This window comes from Dasypus novemcinctus, chromosome 6 (genome assembly GCF_030445035.2).
Source record: "Dasypus novemcinctus isolate mDasNov1 chromosome 6, mDasNov1.1.hap2, whole genome shotgun sequence".
NCBI classification, from domain to species: Eukaryota; Metazoa; Chordata; class Mammalia; order Cingulata; family Dasypodidae; genus Dasypus; species Dasypus novemcinctus.
Window position 1 is genome coordinate 16,936,121 of NC_080678.1, and position 22,551 is coordinate 16,958,671.

The 22,551-nt window shown below is 37.4% G+C and overlaps 1 protein-coding gene and 2 non-coding genes across 6 annotated transcripts in view; 2 read left to right on the forward strand and 1 right to left on the reverse strand.

Annotated features, from left to right (window-relative positions):
- The window catches only part of WDR11 (WD repeat domain 11), a 107,292-nt gene that overhangs the window by 39,871 nt on the left and 44,870 nt on the right, over window positions 1-22,551 (reverse strand). For all 4 annotated transcript variants that reach the window (XM_058298273.2, XM_058298274.1, XM_058298272.2 and 1 more), the window contains exons 10-11: window positions 17,804-17,980; window positions 15,509-15,593 (exon numbers count right to left, since the gene is read on the reverse strand). In XM_058298273.2, coding sequence (XP_058154256.1) covers window positions 15,509-15,593; window positions 17,804-17,980 — 262 coding nt within the window. The remainder of the gene's footprint in view (window positions 1-15,508; window positions 15,594-17,803; window positions 17,981-22,551) is intronic.
- Window positions 5,584-5,685, forward strand: LOC111766449 (U6 spliceosomal RNA). The gene has a single exon (XR_002798497.1). It is a non-coding gene; the product is annotated as a U6 spliceosomal RNA (small nuclear RNA).
- On the forward strand, window positions 21,455-21,561 carry LOC111766448 (U6 spliceosomal RNA). The gene has a single exon (XR_002798496.1). It is a non-coding gene; the product is annotated as a U6 spliceosomal RNA (small nuclear RNA).

Sequence of the window (22,551 nt, forward strand, 5' to 3'; positions counted from 1 at the left end):
GCTGGAAAGGATGTGGGAAAATAAGAACAGTCTTTAACTCTTGGTGGAAGTGTACAATGGTATAGCCTCTGTGGAAGTTTGGCAGTACCTCAAACCCACAGAGCAATCCCATTACTAGAAATATATTCAGAAGAACTAAAAGCCAGGTTGCAAACTCATTTTCACACCAATGTTCATAGCAGCATTATTCACTACTGCTAAAATAAGGAACAACACAAGTGCCCATCAGCTGGTGAAGGGATAAACAAAATCTGGTATATATGTACAATGGAATACTATTCAGCCATAAGAAATGAAATCAGGATGCCTATGACAACACAGATGAACCTGAAGGATATTATGTTGAGTGAAATAAGCCAGACACAAAAGGACAAATACTATATGGTCTCACTAATATGAACTAAATAGAATGAGTAAACTCATGGAGGTAAACTACAGAGTATAGGTTACTAGGAGATAATATCTGAGTTGAGAATGGGTGATGATACTTAATGTATATAGACTTTTTAATAAGGTTTATTGTAAAAGTATGGAAATGAATAGAGTTTATGGTGACCCATAGTGAGTACAACCAACACTGCTGATTTATAAATGTGACTGTGGCTAAAAGGTGTATTCTGTGGGTGTAAATGTCAATTGAAAGGAAGCTAGAGAATAATCTAGGGACTGTGTAACATAGTGATCTCAGTGGTGGATGAAGGTTGTGGTTATTAGTTCGGTTGTGGTTAATAATTCAAATACAAGAATGTTCTTTTGCAACGTGTTCTAAGTACAGTTAGCAGTAATACTGTAATATTTTTGCAGCAATGGCAAAGATATATCAATTCTAAGGGACAGCAATAGGGGATATACAGGGATATAGGAGTTTTCCTTTTGGAGTAATAAAAATGTTCTAATATTGACTGAGGCAATGACAGCATAACTCTGATGAAAATGAGCACCTCTGTGTGTACATTTTGAATGTATTCTGCAAAGCATGAGAATGTATAACATGGGGAGCCCAGTGGTGGAAAAATGAACTGTTTATTTTACACAGTCCACAGTTTGCTACACAGAACAAAGATGAAAATGTTCTCTCATGAACTAAAACAAATATATAGTACTATAACAGGGTGTTAATAATCAGATGGTTTAGGGGAAAATACATCAAATATAAACTATGGGCAATAGTAGTAATATAGTTAATAGTAATATTCTGACAATGTTCCTTCATAGTTTGTAACAAATGTTTCACCACAACACAAGGTGTTGGGGGTGGGACATTATATGGGAACCTTGTGTGAAGATATGCATCTCTGTTTTGAAAGTTCACAACTTTTAGTATATACTTACTATGTATGTTCATGTATGAATGATATACTTAAAAAAATTTTACACTAAAAACTTATTCAAACAACAAAACAGTAATAGGGTATATTTGGGGAAAAGTACACAAATGTAAGATATGGACAACAGTTAATAGTAATATTTTGATGATACTCTTTCAACATCTGTAATACATGTTCCACAACAAAGAAAAAGAAAATAAATGAGGGGAAATGGATGTGGCTCAAGCAGCTGGGTGCCCGCCTACCACATGGGAGGTCTTGGGTTCAGTCTCCAGTGCCTCCAAAAGAAGACAAGCAAGACAGCAAGCTGACACAATGGGTTAGCACAGCAAGCTGACATCAACGAGATGATGCAATGAGATGACACAATGAAGTAACACAATCAGAGCCACAACAAGCAAGGAGTGGAGGTGGCTCAAGTAACTGGGTGCCTTCCTCCCAAATGGGAGGTCCCAGGTTCAGTTCCCAGTGCCTCCTAAAAAAAAAAAAAAGACAATGAACACAATGAACAGACTCAGAGAGCAGAAAGCGAGCTCAAACAACAAGGTGGCGGGGGGAGAAATAAATCTTTAAAAAAATACAGAGGCACATTAGAGCAGACTTGAATTGCCTGAAGACAGAATCAGTGATTTTAAAGACAGAACATCTGAACTGGAAAAGACAGGAGAACAGAACAGAAAGAGAAGAAAATGGAAAAAACCAGAACAGGTCTCAGGGAATCGAATGTCAATGTGAAATGCCCAAATATACACATTGTCGGTGTTATAGAGGGAGAAGAGAATGGAAGAGGGGCAGAAAGAATATTTCAGGAAATAATGACCAAAAACTTCCTAACCCTTATGAAAGACATAAATATCAATACCCAAGGACAATGCACCCCGAACAGAATAAAGCTGAATAGACGTACCTTGAGACACCTACTATTCAGAATGACAAATATCAGAGATAAAGACAGGATTCTGAAAGCAGCAAGAGAAAAGCAAAGCATCACATACAAAGGAACCTTGATAAGATTAAGTGCAGACCTCTCATCAGAAACGATGGAGGAGAGAAGAAAGTGGTTAGATACTTAAGGTTATGAAAGAGTAAAACTGCCAGCCAAGAATTCTGTATCAAGCAAAACTGTCCTTCAAATATGAAGGGAGTTCAAAGTCTTCACAGATAAACAAAAACTGACAGAATATGTTACCAAAAGACTAGAATTACAAGAGATATTAAAGGGAGTACTGCAAAAAAACAAGGGTGAGAGAGTTGAAGAAGAGTATAGAAATGAAGATTATTAGGAAGAGTAAATTAAAGGGTAAAAAGACAATAGTACATATATGACAAGAGAACCCCAAAGGACAAAATGGATGAAGGAAGCAATGCCTTTACAGTAACAACATAGAATGTTAATGGCTTGAACTCCCCAATCAAAAGACACAGACTGATAGAATGGATAAAAAAATGAGTCATCTATATGTTATCTACAAGAGACCTCAGACATCAAAACACAACCAGGTTAAAAGTGAAAGGTTGGAAAAAGATATGCCATGCAAATAATAACCAAAACAGAGCTGGAGTAGTGATATTAATATCAGACAAAAGAGATTTTAAATGCAAAACTGTAAGAGATACAGAAGGTCATTATATATTAACAAAAGGGGCTGTTCACCAAAAAGAAACTATACTAAATATTTACGCACTTAACCTGAGTGCCCCAAGATACATGAGGCACACACTGGCAAAGTTGAAAGAAGAAATAGATGTTTCTACAATAATATTTGGAGACTTCAATACACCGCTGTCAGCATTGGATAGAACATTTGGACACAGGATAAATAAAGAAACAGAGAGTTTGAATAATATAAATGAACTAAAGCTAACAGACATCTATAGAGCACTGTACCCCAAAGCAGGAGGATATATATTCTTCTCAAGTGCTCATGAATCCTTCAAAATAGACCATATATTGGGTCACAAGACCAGTTTCAATAAATTTTAAAAGACTGAAATTATACAAAACATTTTCTCTGATCATAACAGAATAAAGCTGGAAACCAATAAAGGATGGAAGAAGGAAAAATTCAAAAATATATGGAAATTAAACAGCACACAAATAATCAGTGGGTCACAGAAAAAATTGTAAGAAAATTTAGCAAATATCTTGAGACATATGAAAATGAGAACACATCATATCAAAACCTATGGGACGTTGCAAAGGCAGTGCTGAGAGGGAAATTTATAGTCCTCAATGCTTTCATTAAAAAAGAAGAAAGAGGGAAAACGGACTTGGCCCAGTGGTTACGGCATCCGTCTACCACATGGGAGGTCCGCGGTTCAAACCCCAGGCCTCCTTGACCGGTGTGGAGCTGGCCCATGTGCAGTGCTGATGTGCACAAGGAGTGCCGTGCCACACAGGGGTGTCCCCCGCATAGGGGAGCCCCACGCGCAAGGAGTGCGCCCCATAAGGAGAGCTGCCCAGCGCGAAAGAAAGTGCAGCCCTCCCAGGAATGGTGCCGCCCACACTTCCCGTGCTGCTGACGACAACAGAAGGGGACAAAGAAACAAGATGCAGCAAATAGACACAGAGAATAGACAACCGGGCGGGGGGGAGGGGGGGGAGATTAAATAAATAAATTAATTAAAAAAAAAAAAGAAGAAAGAGCTAAAATTAAAGATCTAACCACACACCTGGAGGAACTAGAAAAACAACAGCAAACTAGTCCCAAAATAAGCTGAAGAAAACCGCAGGTGAATTCTACCAATCATTCAAAGACAATCTATTACCAATCTTGCTCAAACTCTCCCAAAAAACTGAACAGGAAAGAATGCGACCAAACACATTATATGAAGCCAACATCACCCTAATACCAAAACGAGATAAAGATACTACAAAAAAAGAAAATTACTAGCCAATATCGCTAATGAATATAGATTGAAAAATCCTCAAGAAAATACTTGCAAACTGAATCCAAAAGAACATTAAAAGAATTACACAGGGGAGCAGATGTACTTCAAGTGGTTGAGCACCTGCTTCCCATGTACAAGGTCCCAGGTTCAATTCCCAGTACCTCCTAAAGAAAATAAAACAAACAAAAGAAAAAACCAACTCTAACTGGGGAGTGGATAAGGCTCAGAGGTAGAGCCCCTGCTTCCCATGTATGAAGTCTGGGTTCAATCCCTGGTACCTCCTAAAAAAAGAATTATACACCACAATCAAAAGGGTCTTATTCCAGGTATTCAAGGTGGTTCAACACAAGAAAATTAATTACTGTAAAACACCACACTAATAAATTGAAGAAGAAAAATCACATGATCCTCTCAATTGATGCAGAAAAGGCATCTGATACAACACAGAACCCTTTCTTGATAAAAACACTCCAAGGGATAGGATTACAATTCATCCAAAGTGTATAATCAATGGTATAATCACACTGTATGCTTTATTAACATATATCAATAAAATTAAATTAATTTGTTTAAAAAAAGATAGGAATAGAAGGACGCTTTCTCAATATGGTAAAGTGTATATATAAAAAAACCTACAGCTAGCATTGTACTGGATGGTAAAAGACTGAAAACTTCTCTGCTGAGATCAGGAATAAGACAAGGATGCCCACTGTCATAATTATTATTCAATACTGTTCTAGAAGTTCTAGCAAGAGCAATTAAACTAGATAAAGAAATAAAAGGAATCCAAATAGGAAAGGAAGACGACTTTCACTATTCACTGATGACATGATCCTATATCTAGAAAATCCTAAAAAATCCACAACAAAGCTACTAGAACAGACAAGTTCAGAAAAGTAGCAGGATACAAGATTAATATGCAAAAATCAAAAGAATTTCTATACAGTACTGATATGAAATCTGAGGAGGAAATCAGAAAAAAAAAATTCTATTTATTGACTAAAACAATAAAATATTTAGGAATAAACCAAGGACATAATGGACCTCTATTAAGAAAACTACAAAACAATGCTAAAAGAAATCAAAGAAGATTAAAATAAATGGAAGGAAACTGTGTTCCTTCCTTGGAAGATGAAATATCATTAAGATGTCAATTCTACCCAAACTGATTTACAGATTCAATGCAATCCCAATAAAAATTTCAACAGTCTTTTTTGCAGAAATGGAAAAGTCAATTGTCAAATTTATTTGGGAAGGTAAGGGGTCCCTAATAGCCAAAAATGTCTTAAAAAAGAATGAAGTTGGAGGACTCACTCGCTGACTTTAAAGCATATTACTTTGCTGCAGTGGTAAAAACAGCAGTGTGCTCGCTTCAGCAGCATACATACTAAATTGGAACGATAGAATATAAGCATGGCTACTGTACAAGGATTACATGAAAATTCATGAAGTGTTCAATATTTTTAAGTCATAAGGCACATGATAACATGGATGAACCTGGAGGACATTATGTTGAGTGAAGCAAGCCAGACACAAAAGAACAAATACTGTATGACTGTGCTACTATGAACTAAATATATTGTGTAACTTATTGCATGATTCCATTTATATACAATGTAAAGACAAATCAATCTATAAGGATGAAATTAGATCAATGGTTATGTAGAGCTGGAAAAGGCATGCTAAAAGGTGTGGAGTTTTTCTTTTTTGGAATAATGAAATGGTTCTAAAAATTTTTGTGGTGATGAATGCACAAGATTGTGATTATACTAAAAGTCACTGACTACACATTTTAGATAGATTGTATCGTATATGATTATATCTCAATAAAACTCCTGAATAAATAATTGTGCAAAAATAGCCAGAAAAAGCAGCTATGTATAGCAGGAGAAATACAGAGAAACTGAGAGGTTGAGGATTTTCTTATTTACTTGTTTTTTATTATTATTGTTGAAATAATGAAAATGCTCTAATAATGATTAAAGTGATGAATGCCAAACTATGTGTTTATACCAAAGACCACTGATTGTATACTTTGGATGAATTCTATGCTTTATTAATATGTACCAATAAAATTGATTTATTTTAAAAAACAAACAAAACAGCATGACACTGGCATAAAGACAGACAGACTGAAAATCGAGAACTCAGAAACAGACCCTCACATCTATAATCAAGTGGTTTTTGACAAGGCTGTTAAGCCCACCCAGCTGGGCCAGAACAGTCTGTTCAACAAAGGGTGCTGGGAGAACTGGATAGCCATATCCAAAAAAAAGAAACAGGACCTATATCTCACACCTTATACAAAAATTACCTCAAAAATGGATCAAGGACCTAAATATAAAAGCAACAACCATGAAACTCCTAGAAGAAAATGTAGAAAAACATCTTAAATATCTTGTGGCAGGTGGTTGTTTCTTAAATCTTATACCCAAATCACAAGCAAGAAAAGAAAAAATAGATAAATGGGATTTCTTCAAAATTCAAAACTTTTGCACCTCAAAGGACTTCGTCAAATGGGTGAAAAGGCAGCTGACTTAAATGGAGAAAATATCTGGCAATCACATATCCAATAAGATTTTAATATCCATGATATATAAAGAGATCATACAAATCAATAAAAAAAGACAAACTATCCAATTAAAAAATGGGCAAAAGACTTGAAAAGACAATTGTCCAGAGAAGAAATACAAATGGTGAAGAAACATGAAAAAATATTCAACATCACTAGTGATTAGAGAAATGCAAATCAAAACTAATGAGATATCATTTCACACATATTACACTGGCCACTGTTAAAAAGTTGGAAAACTTTTAACTGTTAAAACGTTGGACTGGATGTAGAGAGACAGGAACACTGATTCACTGTTGGCGGGAATGCAGAATGGTACAGCCACTGAGGAGAACTGTTTGGCAGTTGCTAAGAAAGTTGAATATAGACTTACCATGGGACCCAGCATACCATTCTTAGTTATTTACCCAGAAGAACTGAGAGCAGTTACACAAACAGACATCTAGACACCGATGTTCACTGCAGCATTTATTCATGATTGCCAAAAGATGGAACCACCCAGGTGTCCATCAACCGATGAATGAATAAACAATTGTGGTATATATACATGATGGAATATTATGCAGCAGTAAGAAGAAATGAAGTCACGGAGTATATGACAACAAAGGTGAACCTGGAGGACATCATGTTGAGTGAAGAAAGCCAGACACAAAGGACAAATACTGTATGATTGAGCTTCTTATCAACTAAACACATTATGTAAACTCATGGAATTAATAATTAGAATACATGTCATCAGAAAATAGAATGAGGATATAGAATGTAAAGCTGATGGTTAATCTGTGCAAAATTGATTAAAAGGTTGTTTGCAAATCTTTGGAAATGAATGGAAATGCTGAGAGCACATTAAGCTGTGACTAGTAGAGCTATTATATAGGTATGACACTGGTTGAAAAGGAAAGTTTAAGGACATTTATATTAATAGAAGGAAAGCTAAAAAGTGTAACATGGGACTGTATAATACAGTGAAACTTCATGTAAAATAAGAATATGGGTGATATTGTATATATATGGCTGTTTTTTAAACTAGATAGAAAGAAACAGAATAGCAGCTATGTTTCTCAGCTCCAGGAAACATTTAAAGGGCAGGCACCAAATCAAGAAAATGGCCACATAAAGTGGTACCATCTCATGGTACCCAGCCTGCCCCCTCCTTGGCCCCTCACCTGCCATTGTTCCCAGGATGGATCCCTGGTCCCGATTCCAGAGGGGACAGAGTAACCATCCTGCACATACTGGGATCAGATGGGTCTGGCCCACTGTGTCTGGTGGTGATCCGAGGGAACAACCCCAAGAACTTGCCCTTTGTGAAGAAGGCAGCTCCCAGAGCTCCCTGACATGACACTGTGTAGGAACAGTGAAGTTGTGCTGGAACAGGGCACAGCACGCCGTAGTACGTACAGTGCAGTGCAGTGCCCAGGCACAGGAGGAAGCTCTTTCCTAGGGAAGAGGGGACATTTGAAACCGTGAATTAGGGGAATTCCTAAGGCCACACATGTGCCCTAGACAAGGCACTGCAGAAAGAACTAGGGAGGCTCCTAGGCTTAGGCCTGGAGCCTCTAAACTCACTGTATGAATAAGGAGAGGCACCCTCACAGGTCAATTGGCCAGGACTGGGAAAGGTGTTTTCTTTCTTCCTTGTTATTTTTTTTTTTTTGTTCCTCACACTTAAGGAAAGCTCTGTCATAACACTAGCTGGATACAAACCTAAGGAGCAGATGACTCAGGGTCTAAATTCCAATAACATGTAAAATATGTCCAGGTGTCAACAAAAGATTACAAAACATACAAAGAATAGGAAGCAATGGCCCAGGCAAAGGAGATTAGAAACCACCACTAAGAAGACCTGGGACATAAACAGAGACTTTAAAAAATGGTCTTAAATATGTCCAAAGAACTAAAGGAAAACATGAACAAAGGAAAAAAGGAAATCAGGACAACAGATGAACCTAAAGAGAAGATAAAAATTATCAGAGCTGAAGACGGCAGTAACAGAAATCAAAAATTCTCTACAACCAATGTATATGAGGTGCAGAGGTGCCCAAAGATGTACTTACCAAATCCAATGGATGTGTCATGATGATGGGAACGAGTGTTGTTGGGGGGGGGAGAGGGGGGGTGGGGGGGTGGGGTTGAATGGGACCTCACATATATATTTTTAATGTAATATTATTACAAAGTCAATAAAAAATAAAAAAATTAAAAAAAAAAAAATTCTCTACAGTGGTTCAGCAGCAGATTGGAACTAGCAGAAGAAAGAATCAGTGGACCTGAAGATAAGACAACTGAAATCATCCAGTATGAGGATGAAAGAAAGAAGGAATAAAGAATGAAAAGTGGATGGAGGGAAGAAGATGTGGCTCAGCAGACTGGGCTCTCACCTACCATATGGAAGGTCGCTGGTTTGGATCCCGGTACCTCCTAAAGAAGACAGCGAGTTGGTGCAACAGGCAGGCATGGCAAGCTGACACAGGAGACACAAGAATAAAAAATATAATGACAGATGCAAAAAGCAGGGAGCAGAGGTGGCTCAAATCATTAGGCATCTCCCTCTCACATCAGAGGTCCTGGATTTGGCTCCCAGTGCCTCCTAAAGAAACAAGGAAGACAAACAGACACAGCAAGTGAAAAACAAGGGGGTGGGGAGAAATAAGTAAATCTTAAAAAACAAAATAGTGAACAGAGTTTGAGAAACCTGTGGATCACCATCAAACTTACCAATATACCTATTGTGGGAATTCCAAAGGGGAAGAAAGAAGCAGAGAAAATATTCAAAGAAACAATGGCAGAGCCCTTCCTAAATTTAATGAAAGACATGAATACACATATCCGGGACACTCAACAAACTCTAAACAAGATAAACGTAAACAGACCAGCACATCACACTGTCAAATGCCAAAAATAGGGAGAACGTTCTAGAAGATGCAAAAGTGAAGCACCATGACTCATACAAGGAAGCCTCAATACGATTAAGTGCCAACTTTTCACTGGAAACCATGAAGACAAGGTGGCAGTGGGATGACATAGTTAAAGTGCTGAAAGGAAAAAAACTGTCCACCAAGAATTCTATATCTGGAAGACTGCTTTTCATAATTGAGGGAGAGATTAAAGATGTTCCCAGATAACAAAAACTAGGCCATCCCTACAAGAGTGCTAAAGAGAGCTCTCTCTGCAGGTTGAAAGGAAGGACACTAGACAGTAGATTGAAGCCACATGAAGAAATAAAGTTCTCTGGTGAGGGTACTAGGTGAGTAAACATAAATGCATGAAGTATAATGAGAAATCAGTGGTTATGCACTCAAGAACTACATAAAGGTGGGGGGTAGAGGGGTATAGAAACATAGTTTGTGTACTATTGAAGTTAGGGTTGGTATCAAAGCAAACAAGATTGTTACACTTAGGATATTAAATCAAAGAATATGCAAGCTCATATTCCTGCCAATCCTAATAGGACCTAACAAGGGAGGAGAGAAGGCTCAAAGGACTTGCTGGGATATACGGAGAAACTAGAAACTGCATTTAAGGTTATTACATGAGTAAGTGATTAGCCTTGTTCTTATGAAATGTGCATGGCAGTGTTAAGTGTTCAAGGAACATGATGTGTGCAACCTATAATCAGGTGTTCAGAAAATAGCTGGATGAATGGATGAACAGCTAGAATGATATGGCAAAGGTGGCAGCATGTTAAAACTGGTGGATCTGGGTATGAGCTCTTTGTATGGTGTTTGTTATTTTTGTAATATCCTGTAAGTTTCAAAGTATCTCAAAAGAAAAAGTTTAAAATAAAAAAAAAAAAAAAGAATAACAGCTATGTACAGCAGGGGAAGCAGAGAGAGATTGAGAAGTGAATGAGTTTTGTTTGTTTGGTGAGTTGGTTGGGTTTTGTTTTTTAGTATTATTATTACTGGAATAATGAACATGCTCTAAAAATGACTGGAGTGATGAATGCACAACTATGTGATTATAACAAATATCACTGACTGTACTTTGAATGGATTTATGCTTTATTAATATGTATCAATAAAAATTTGTTTAATTTCTTCATCTGTTATGCAGGAATAACAACGAATTCATAAAGGAAGTCTGCAGCAAAGCAGGTGCTATATGTGTTGTAATTATCACCATCATTATTATCACTCTTATTTCAAGAGCTAACTCAAGCCCTATTTTCTTCATAAGGCCCCCCCCCCATTTTCTAAACACAAACTACACATGCTGTGAACATCATATAATTTGGTTAACCATTGGAAAAGTCCCTTTGTCTTGCTTTTCCTTTCTTCCCCCTAACATGTAACAGTGTTCATTAATTTTTCTATTTATAGTGAACAAAACAAGAAGGAAATCACTTTGGATTCTCTGCGAGTCTGATGGCTTCAAAACGATCTGCTTACCCATAAATTCACAGAATTTTGTGCCTACCAATCTGAACCAATTCTGCTACTATCCCTGGATACTAGGAATTCCAGTCCTGCCATTCCTTTATTTATTATTCTAAAGATATCTGTTAAGGATACCCAGGATATGCTAGTGATTGTGGGAGGCAGGGGGAATACAGCTGTGAATGAGACTGATATAATCACTATCATTCTGGAGCTTACAATCTAGCAGAAAAGAGACATTATGCAAGTGTCTTATTCTGTGTTAACTCTTAAAAAAGGAAATACTGCAAAATTCAACAAGGGCACGTGTGAGTCACAAGTAATCCAATCTCAGGGGCCAGGCCAGACTTCCTGGAAGACTATTAAAGCTGAGATCCAGGGGAAAAAATGGGTTTTAATTTAAGCATGACCTGGAGAAATGGTGTGACTGGCTGAGAAATACTGCACTAGATTATATTCTCTTTAAAGGGTGGGACCATGACTGTCCTGGCTGGGTCTAGTAGGTGGCACGATACCAGGTACATGATAGGAGTTCAGTAAATTTTGTTAGATTAAATGAATGATATCCCAGAAAAGCGCTTTCCCCACTCTCTATAAAATGGGCAAGAATACATGATATTAACAGAAATGGGGTGGCTGCTACTTTGTAATGTAGCACTAGAAGTATGTTGCCTTTGAACAGATTCCAGCAGCAGCTTGTACATCTGATTCCCACACATACAATGAAGAAAATAAAAATGAAGTTGGACTTTAAAGTACATTAGATAAGAAGAGGATTATTCCTCAGAAGAAAGAAGGAAAATTTTTGTCAAACACAGCTGAGCACCACACAACTCTCAGGGTTAGAATATTATTATTAACCAAACAGTGAGGCTTATTAAAAACACTAAGAACAGCAGTTCATTTTCTGACTGGATCTAGGACAGTTTTGTAGGATTCCTAACCACTGAACAACTGCAACCTTATAATCTATCAGCACATGTTTCACTTTTATAAGTTCTCAGGTTAGGCCAGTTGTCCATTTATTGGGGATGCTACAGAGGCTACTTTTCAACATTGGGTGGCTGGAGTAACCACACATCTTCTGGAAGTTCAAAGACTATATGACATTACCTGCTATAAATTAACAGACGAAAGAAAGATCTTTTAATTTCCAAAAATCATTTAATTTACTCAAAGTATGCGGAGTCCTTCAATGTCTGACACCCCTATAAATTACTGTTATATTTTCCACTAGATTATAAGAATCACAGGCGATGTCTATTTATAGGCATACTGAAGATAAATAAATATTTGCAAAGCACAAATAGTTAAAATATCATAGCTTTAAAATACACACACAACTGGGGAAAACAGATGTGGCTCAAGCTGTTGGGCACCCACCTCCCACATGGGAGGTCCCAGTTCATTTCCCAGAGCCTCCTAAAGAAGATGAGCAGACGCAATGAGCCGATGAACAAGCAGACACAATAAGCAGACACAATGAGTAGGGACAGGAGGTGGCTCAAGCAATTGAGCACTAGTCTCCCACGTGAGAGGTTCCAGGTTCAGTTCCCGGTGCCCCCTAAAGAAATCAAGTGGACATAATGAGCGGACACAACGAGCAGAGACAGTGAGCAGACACAACAAGCAGACAATAAGCAGACAGATGAGAGAACCATGGGAGGGGGAACAACAAAAAAATGGTAACTATCTGCAGTTAGGCAGTTCTTGACCATGTGTAGGCACACAATTCAAGTAATTCTGAATGTAGTTTTAAATAACACATTTAGTACAAGGTAGAAAAACAACTTTCTACAAGTTGGCCTTTATTTGCCTAAGAAAATCTGGAGTGTATTGGGTTTACTGCTAATAAGTTCATCAATTTTTATAATACATCTGAAATTTTTATAATGGCTTCTAATTAAAATACTGTAATTTCATTAAGCAAAACAAAAAAAACAGCTGGGTTTTTAACAGCTTCTTATGACATAATCTCTGGATATAAAACATCAATTATCTTGAAAATGGCAATTAAGAGGAAAAATTCACACTGAAAAATGGAACATATCTGTGATCACTCACCACACCATCCTGTCTGAGTAGCATGTTCCTTATGGTTATCTGGTATTTTAAGCAACATTTAAACAATCCCAATGTTATCCAACCACAAATATTATGATACTATGTATAAGTCAAATATTTACTGTATCTATGACCTGACTAAATAGCTGATCCAGGATAACAAATCTTACTTGGAACTAATAGGTAGCTGATAAACTACCTATTATATCTCTATTATAGAGTTCAGTGCCCTCCCCAAAACTGCACTTGATTTTCCAGATGTAGGTTTCAAATTTCTACCATGAATCCTGGTTCAGTTAACATTTATATATAATTTTTTTTTTAATTAGAGAACTTGTGGGTTTACAGAATAATCATGCATAAAATATAGGACTCCCATACACCATCTGACCACCAACACCTTGCATTGCTACGGAACATTTGTTACAATTGTTAATGGCACATTTTTATAATTGTGCTATTAACTACAGTCCATGGTTTAACTAAGGGTTCACTGTTTAGGTAGTATAACATTTATATTTTATTGCCATCATGTTTCCTAATAATCTACGTGCCCTTTCTAGCTGGAGATGTAGCACATGTACTCTGAGTGCAAGTAAAGAGTTCAGGTTCTGAAGCCAGAAAAGCCTAGATTGCATGCCATCCATCTCTTTTTCCAGAATATTTTGCAATTCTCAGTTTCTTCTTAAGTAAATTGGAAAAAATAATAGTGCCTGTCTTACAGGGTTATTGTGGGGATTCAATAGAACAATGCATGTAAAGCATCAACACTTAGCATAAGCCCTGAAACAAGTACTGGTTAAATGGAGAGCTTTGATTGGTTGGCTTTAGCCATAAAAGAAAAGCCATATACAAAAGCCAAAGGTGAAAGGGAATGTGAAGAGAATGCAGACCAGAAAGAAGGGAAGGGAGAAGATACCAGTTGTGGTGATTATTGGAAGCAGTGTAGAATGGTAAACTGCAGACACTGTAACAGAGAAGAAGAGAAAAACAATGAAAAATAGCTTAAATAAGGGTCCAAACAGATACCTGTGCAGTTGTATCTGAAATGCTCAATTTTTGAAGACATTGCTCCTCTGTTTAACAGTGCTTGGGGAGATATTGGAGGGGAATGGCATAAGGTGGTAATAGTCTCCTGGGCTTCACAAAACAATGCTCTTGCAAGAATAGAGGAGTGTACACTTTTCAGCCATTCCCATTATGATTAGAAGTTGTAATACTTGAAGAGTTAATCCTTCCCCACGCAGAAAATACATTTACTTGGAATAATGTGTTCAATAAGAGTTCACTAAGGGGGAAGTGGCTGTGGCTCAAGCAAATGACCTCCCGTTTAACATATGGAGGACTTGGGTTTGATCCCTGGGACCTCCTAGTGAAAAAAAGAAAAAAGGCGTCGCCAACCTGAGCACAGAGAGGCGCAGGCCCCCACGCAATGAAGCGACGCACCAAAAAGACGATGACATGACCAGATAGAAAGGTTCACTAAGAACTTTAAGGGATATATTAAATCTGTAATTACATCATGTACAGAAAACAGAAAACGATCCTTCTTGTATCTTTATTAGAAGATCATGAAAAACTTCTGAAAATTTAATAAATGTGCATATATGTGTAACTTTACAACCCATCATTGCTAGGGCAATAAAAAGGAATATAGTTATGAAACCAGCAAAATAATATTACCAAACATACATGTATATACACTTTAAAAAGGCAAAGTGAAGAGGATTCTAGTCAATTTAGCCTTCTGTAAGATACTGCCACTTAAACAGCACTCATAAAACATCTCAAAAATCAAAGAATAAATCCTATGTAACTTTGGTCCTTTTCAGATGGTGTTTAAACAAAGAAACAATTAAGATTAATTAATAGTTATAATGACTTTGTCATGAGCAGGTCTTGATGGATCTTTACAGAAATGAAAACAAATTAAATAAAGCTGAACAAGGGAGCACAGTAATTCCAGTGGGAAAACAGCACCGACCTTAAGAGTCAGATCAGTAAGATAGAGCAATAAAGCTCCACAAAAAATTCTCTGGTGCATAAAGTTCTTATAAAGCAAACAACTAGTACTCTTCCTTAACATATCCATTAGTTGGACAAGAATACTTATTTTTTTAACATTTTAAGTAAAATAATCACCACTGTAGATACCACTGTGAACTATTCATGTAGAAAAGTACGAGAACTTTTTTCTGTACTGGAGTTGCTACGGATGTTCTTTTGTGATCTCAACTGAGAAAAGCAAACCACCACCACAATGATATACTCACTTGACTTCACATGAGTGGACACTTAACTCCTTGTGTAGCAGTCCACTGGTGAGATGGTACACAAGGACAGAACCATTACTTGTGCCTGTCAAATGATGCAAAAGAAGAGTATGAATTTTATGCAAATTCAAGCTCTTTCCAACAAAAATATTTTCTCAAGATTTAAGTCATTTTATAATATTTATTGTTTATAAAAAGGACCTGAGTTTCATGTGCTAAGAAATCAGAGTGAATTTCTCTGACCTTTCCCCTAATCGAAAATGGGCCTAATCTCAAGTGCTCTGAAATTATACCTAACTCCAGGAAAAGATTTTCAAGGACTTCAAAACCTAACTCAATGCCCATAAAATCTGAAGAAGCTCTTTTCTAAAGTTTTCCCATATATGGGAGATTCAGAATGTTTATATGTAGTCGGTCCTCAAAAAGGTACCCTAGCAGAGCTCAATAACCATATTTTTCTATTTTTCATTATAAGGTTTTAATATTTATCTTGTCTTTCATGTTAAATAAATCATGAAGAGATAGAAAGGAATGGAGGTTAACTGTGGATTTTGTAGTTAAAGAAACCTGAGACAAGCCCTGGCTATGCCAATACTCTTGGGTGAATTACTTATCCATACTAAATCTGTTTGTGCCTCTTTCAAATGGAAATAACAGAAAATCTATTTGTAGATTAAATGAGAAAACCGAAGCATAGCATTTAGCACAGTACCAGGCACTTAGTAAGCATCTGGCTAATGATTACTATTTCTGTTACCATTATAGTTTGCAGTTATTTCTATGTCTAAGGGTATCAGGCAGTGAGTCTAAAATTTAATTAGAAGGGACATGAGCACACTTGAAAATGTAATCTTTTATTCCCTGAAATGTTTTTATAAGTTAAGCAAAAAAAGTAAACAGTAAAACTATTTGGACAATCACTTTCTCAAATGGGTTAAAGGATATATACAAAGCTATAGAAGTAACAATGCTATGCAAATTCCAATTTTAGCTTTCTTGATAAATAAATCTTCAAAAATCTATTGCAAAAACAATCCCCAAAGAAATAGATTGTTTTTGAACTAATCCATTCCTGTGGGTGTGAGACCCTTTTAATTGGACTACGTCAGTGAGGTGTGACTCAGGTTGAGTCTCTGCCCTCTTGCTGGGTCTGATATACAGAGAGAGAGAGAGAGAGAGAGACAGGAAAAGGGAGCTCTGCCATTTTTGATCTTGTATGTGAGAAAGGGCTCGAGGATAGCCAGCAGCCAAGTTTAGTTTCTAAAGCAGAAATTCGTATCTGCATTAATATAAATCTAAACACCTATACACACATCCCTACTGAACCCTGAAATTCAAATCACTTTTCTTCAGAAAATAGCAATGGAAAAAATGGTAATAAGAGTACTGCTAAATATTAATACCCAAATGAACCTTTAGTGCTTGACAACCATTAAATTGAGACATATCTGTCACAAAATAAATGTGGTCAAGATTTCATTGAAAGAAAAAAAAAAGGAATCACAAATCTTATACTCACAATCTGGGGAGAAATCCAGAAGTCAATCAATAGCATTTTAAGGAAAAAAAACACCTAAATTTTCAAACAAGTACACTATTTTTCATTAATTTTTGAGAAACGTTTTACTCTTGTGTACTTAATAGCAAATTAATTTTTGGTTTTCTGGTGAAAAGAAAATTAGATTCATCACTTCCTATAAAATTAATGTGACAGTGGTTGAAACCCAGATAAATGTTTCTGTCTACAACCTAAAAATATGCAATTTCAGCCCAAAAGGCAAATCTTAATTTTTAGAGCATAGAACTTTTAAATGTTTAATATACTAATTCTTAGAAAATGAAGAAGACTGCTGTTGCTAAACTATTAATCATGACAATATTATTCATTAAAAGCCCAACACAAAATGACACACACATCAAGTGAATGGGTGGTCCAAGAAAAGAATAAGTACCTGGGATTCAGCATCACACACGGACTACCCTCCTAAATCTCAGAAAGGTAGATACAGTGTTAGGGATCAGGGGTCCTATCTTCTGGTCTCAAGGAGATGAGCAATCATTGTGGTTAGAAAGAAATTCATAAAAAGGCAACTGGATTAAAAGTACAGGGGGAAAAAACAAGGAGAAAAATGATATTTGAAGACGAGTATTTTATACAATTTCACTTAGACACTTCTTCCTTTTAAAGCATTCTCAAAGAGAATAAAGGATTTCCTACTAATTACGCAACCTAAATGACTTGCAAAATATAAGCCCAGTATGATGAGTTATGACAGGAACAGATCACACACTCACCAACAGCCAGCAGTGGTTGATACAACTTGATGTTTTTTGTGGTCAGGGGTGGGCACATTCGGACAGCAAACTGTGGTGAGGGCAGTCCTGACAGCAGACCTGTCAGCAGGAATTTAAGGTGCACTTCCTGCAGGACGGAGCTTTTGGGATGTTCTTCCCCGGCAACTGCACTCTGCCCTAATGTGTATTCAAAAATACAAATAGACTAATTATAATATATGAGAAACTTAAAATTCCAAAGAAACTTTTCAGTAGAATTACTCTTCAGATCTAGAAGAAAAGGCAGCATACAAGGGGCTGCAATTATTAGGGCCACAAAAGCTCTGAACTTGGCTATTGGGCTTCAGTCACATCTTCTAAAACCTCAAATGAGAGTTTACACTAGAGTACTGCTTACCAGAACGCAGTGACTGCGTCTTTTAAAAAACAATGTTTCAGCCAAAGTTTCTGGCTTTGGGCACCAAACAAAGGCTTCAAAACAAATCAAGACGACTTGGGTTAGAGAAGTTTCTGTGGAGTTGAAAGCTACGATACATTCCTCTTACTGCACTGCCAAAAGCGTTACTTTTCAATCTGAGGCACTTTGTAAACTGTACATACAACTAGTAATCATAAACAGCAGGTTCATTTATGGTTTCCAATAAACTTAATTAATGTATAACATACTTACAAAATTTAAACTTTATAAGGAAATAATTTACATATAAATACATAAAATAATTATAAAATAAATGTTATACAGATAATAAAGTGTCACTGTCAATAGTTAAGTCTTAAACAGCATTGCTTTCAGATATCCTACTGGTGCTTTCAAGCTTCAAACTACAAAGATGAGTCCAATAAAAACCACTGAAACAAAACATGAATTCAATATCTTCTTATTTAAACATTATCAAATAGTGTGATCAACTTGTCAAAAAAAATATTTTTTAAAACCCCAAATATTTTTTAAAATATTTTTTAAAAACCCAAAAAAACACAAATATAATAAAGACTATATTCTGTGTATACACATTTATACTATGAAAGGGAAAAACGGAAATTACTATGAATGGGTGATTGGATTATGAATATAGCTTTTAAATGCTGTAAAGTTAACTGAAATTTAGTATTAATAAAATAATTGTTTCAAATACATAAAATATATTTTAAAAATGGACATTAATTTAATGTGACTATAATAACTCTTGTGGATTAGCCATATGATTGAAACCAACCTTTCAACTAACTTTGGGAAAGATGACAGCAACAACACAGCAACGTGAAGCATCCTCTGACAAAGCCTCCCCAGAGAGTCAGTGAACTCTAAGACTTGCTTAGAACTCTGGAGAACAGTAGGGACTAGAGAAGGACTCATTGAATCAAAGAAAAAGAAGGCTGGTCCATTCCCCTTCCCCTCACACAGTTCCACGCAACTTGGGGATCATGCAGAGGTAATGGCACAGATCCCTCCCAAGGTGGACAGACTATAGAGCCACTCACAGCAGCAAATTAGAATCCTCACCCATATCCAGGCACAGGAGCTGAAATCCACAAAGACCCAGGGAGGAACACAAGCCTCTAAGTCATGCTGCATGCAAAAAGGCCCTCAAGGGGAAAAAAAAGAGAGACTGTAACAGAAGTGCTGGCCAGAGCTGTGCTCACATAACACAGTTTCTGTTAGCTGGACCACCTAAACGCAAAACGGACTTTTCTGGAGTGACCCACCAATCTGGACAAACCCCATGTGGCTTCCCAGGCCATAAACTATCTGGGAAGGAAATAGAGGCAGAAAAGCCTCACAGAAAAAAAAAATGGGGGAGGAGGGATGGTAAACTGAACTGCTGTAAGACAGGATGGGTCCTAGAACTGAAAAGTTTAAGGAAGAGAGGGCACTAATGCAGGAGAGAATTTAAACAAATCATAGGAGCTAGGGAGAATATTCGGCTCAAAACCAAATAGAACAGATCAAGATTTCTAGAAAAGGAAGAAAGGAAGGGAAGTATTCTCCTGGAGGTGAAACAATTACAAAAAAAGTGTAATTTTAACAATTCTACCACACAGACAGGGTAAGAATCAGATGAAGAAGAATCTGAACAGTTAAACATGGGCTATTCTAAAGGTCTAGAATAAGTTGTACTGAGTATCAAAGAAGAGCCTTAACAAAACCAATCAACAACAAAACTCTACACCAAAAGGAGAAACTGACCTTCAGAGTTAACACATCAAGATAATCAGATTAACAAATATCAGCAAAGAATTAAAAGCCATACTAAGAAACAGGAAGACATGGCTTAGTCAAGGAACAAATTACAACTTCAGAGAATGAGTGGCAAAGTAGATCAAATGGCTGAGTGCCTGTTTCCCATGCATGAGGTCCTGGGTTTGATCCTTGGTATCTCCTAAAAAATAAACAAACAAAAAAGAAACTTCAAAGGAGATGCTCTGTATGCCAACAAATCACACAACCTAGATGAAACAGTCAAATTCCTATAAACAGATGAACGGCCTACACTAAATCTAGATAAAACATACGATCTCAAAAAAGCAACTATAAGCAATTGAATCAGTCATCAAAAACCTCCTAATAAAGAAAAGTCGAAGACCAAATGGCTTCACAGGTGACTTCTATCAGTCATTCCAAGAAGAATGCCAATCCTACTCAAACTCTTCCTCTAAAAAATGAAGAGGGGAGGGGAATGGGGAAGAGGACTTGGCCCAGTGGTTAGGGTATCTGTCTACCACATAGGAGGTCCGCGGTTCAAACCCCGGGCCTCCTTGACCCATGTGGAGCTGGCCCATGCTCAGTGCTGATGCGTGCAGGGAGTGCCCTGTCACATAGGGGTGTGACCCACGTAGGGGAGCTCCATGCGCAAAGGAGTGCGCCCCATAAGTAGAGCCGCCCAGGGCGAAAGAAAGTGCAGCCTCCCCAGGAATGGCGCTGCACACACGGAGAGCTGACACAACAAGATGACGCAACAAAAAGAAACACAGATTCCGGTGCCACTGAAAACAGAAGTGGACAAAGAAGACACAGCAAAATAGACACAGAAAACAGACAACCGGGGTGGGGGGGGAAGGGGAGAGAAATAAATAAATAAATCCTTAAAAAAAAAATGAAGAGGGGGGAACACTACCTCACTTGTTCTTTAAGGCCAATATCATCCTAACAGCCAAAGCTAGATAAAGATGCTACAAGAATATTACAGACTGATTTCTCTTATGAACATAGATGCAAAAGTCCTCAACAAAATACTTGCAAATCAAATATAACAGCACATTAAAAAGAATTATACACTACAATCAAGTGGGTTGATTTTGTTTGTTTTCTGAGGTACCAGGGTCAGGGATTGAACCCAGGATCTCATATGGAGGAAGTCGGCACTCAACCACTGAGCCACATGGGCTCTCCTGAATTGGCTCTCTTGCTTGTATGCTTGTTGTTTGTTTTTCTTTTGTAGGAGGCACCGGGGACCAAACCCAGGACCTCCCATGTGGGAAGCAGGTGCTCAACCTACTCCCCACAAGCATGTTTTATACAACACATGCAAGGGTGTGTCAACATAAGAAAATCAGTTAATGTAAAGCACCACATTAACAAAAAGAATGGGGGGAATCACATGTTCATCTCAACTGATGCAGAAAACCTGATCTGACAAAATCCAGCATCCTGTGCTCACTTTAGCAGCACATATACTAAAACTGGAATGATACAGAGAAGATTAGCATGGTCCTTGTGCAAGGAGGACATGCAAATTCGTGAAGCATCCCACATTTTTAATATTATTATAAACCAGTAAAAAAAAAAGTCCAGCATCCTTTCTTGATAAAAACACTTAGGAAAATAGGAACAGAAGGAAACTTCCTCAATACAATGAGGGCTTATATAAAAAATCTTCAGGGAAGCAGATGTGGCTCAAGCAATTGGGTTCCCACCTACCATATGGGAGGTCGAGGGTTCGATTCCTGGGGCCTCCTAGTGAAGGCAAGCTGGCCCACATGGCGAGCAGGCCTGAGCGGAGAGCTGGCCACAAAGAATGCTGGCATGTGTGGCAAGCTGGCCTGAGAGGAGTTCTGGCCCCTGCAGACACGCTGGTCCACATGGTGTGCTGGCCTGAATGGAGAGCTGGTACAACAAGATGACCCAAAAAGAGACAGAGGAGAGACAATAACAGATGCAGGAGATCAGGGAGTTGAGGTGGCACAAGAGACTGAGCACCTCTCTCCAACTACGGAAGGTCCCAGGATAAGTTTCCAATGTACCTAAAGAGAAGACAAGCAGACAAAGAAGAGCACACAACAAATGGGCACAGAGAGCAGACAATGGGGGCGAAAGGGGGATAAATAAATAAATCTTTAAAAAAAAACCTTCAGCTAACATTATACTCAGGGTGAAAGACTGAAAACTTTCCCATGAAGATCTGGAAGATCTGGAATAAGACAAAGATGCGCAATTTTCCCACTGTTATTAAACAATGAACTGAAAGTTCTATCCAGAGTAGTTAGGCAAGAAAAATAAATAAAAGGCATCCATATTGGAAAGGAAAAAGTAAAACTTTCACTATTTGCAGTCTCAAAAAAAATCTACACCAAGTGACTAGAGCTAATAAACAAGTTCAGCAAAGTGGCAGAATACAAGATCAACATACCAAAATCAGTAGTGATTCTATACATTAATATGAGCAATGTGAGGAAGAAATCAAGAACAAACTTCCATTTACAATGCAACTAAAAGAATCAAATACCTAGGAATAAGTTTAACTAAGGAT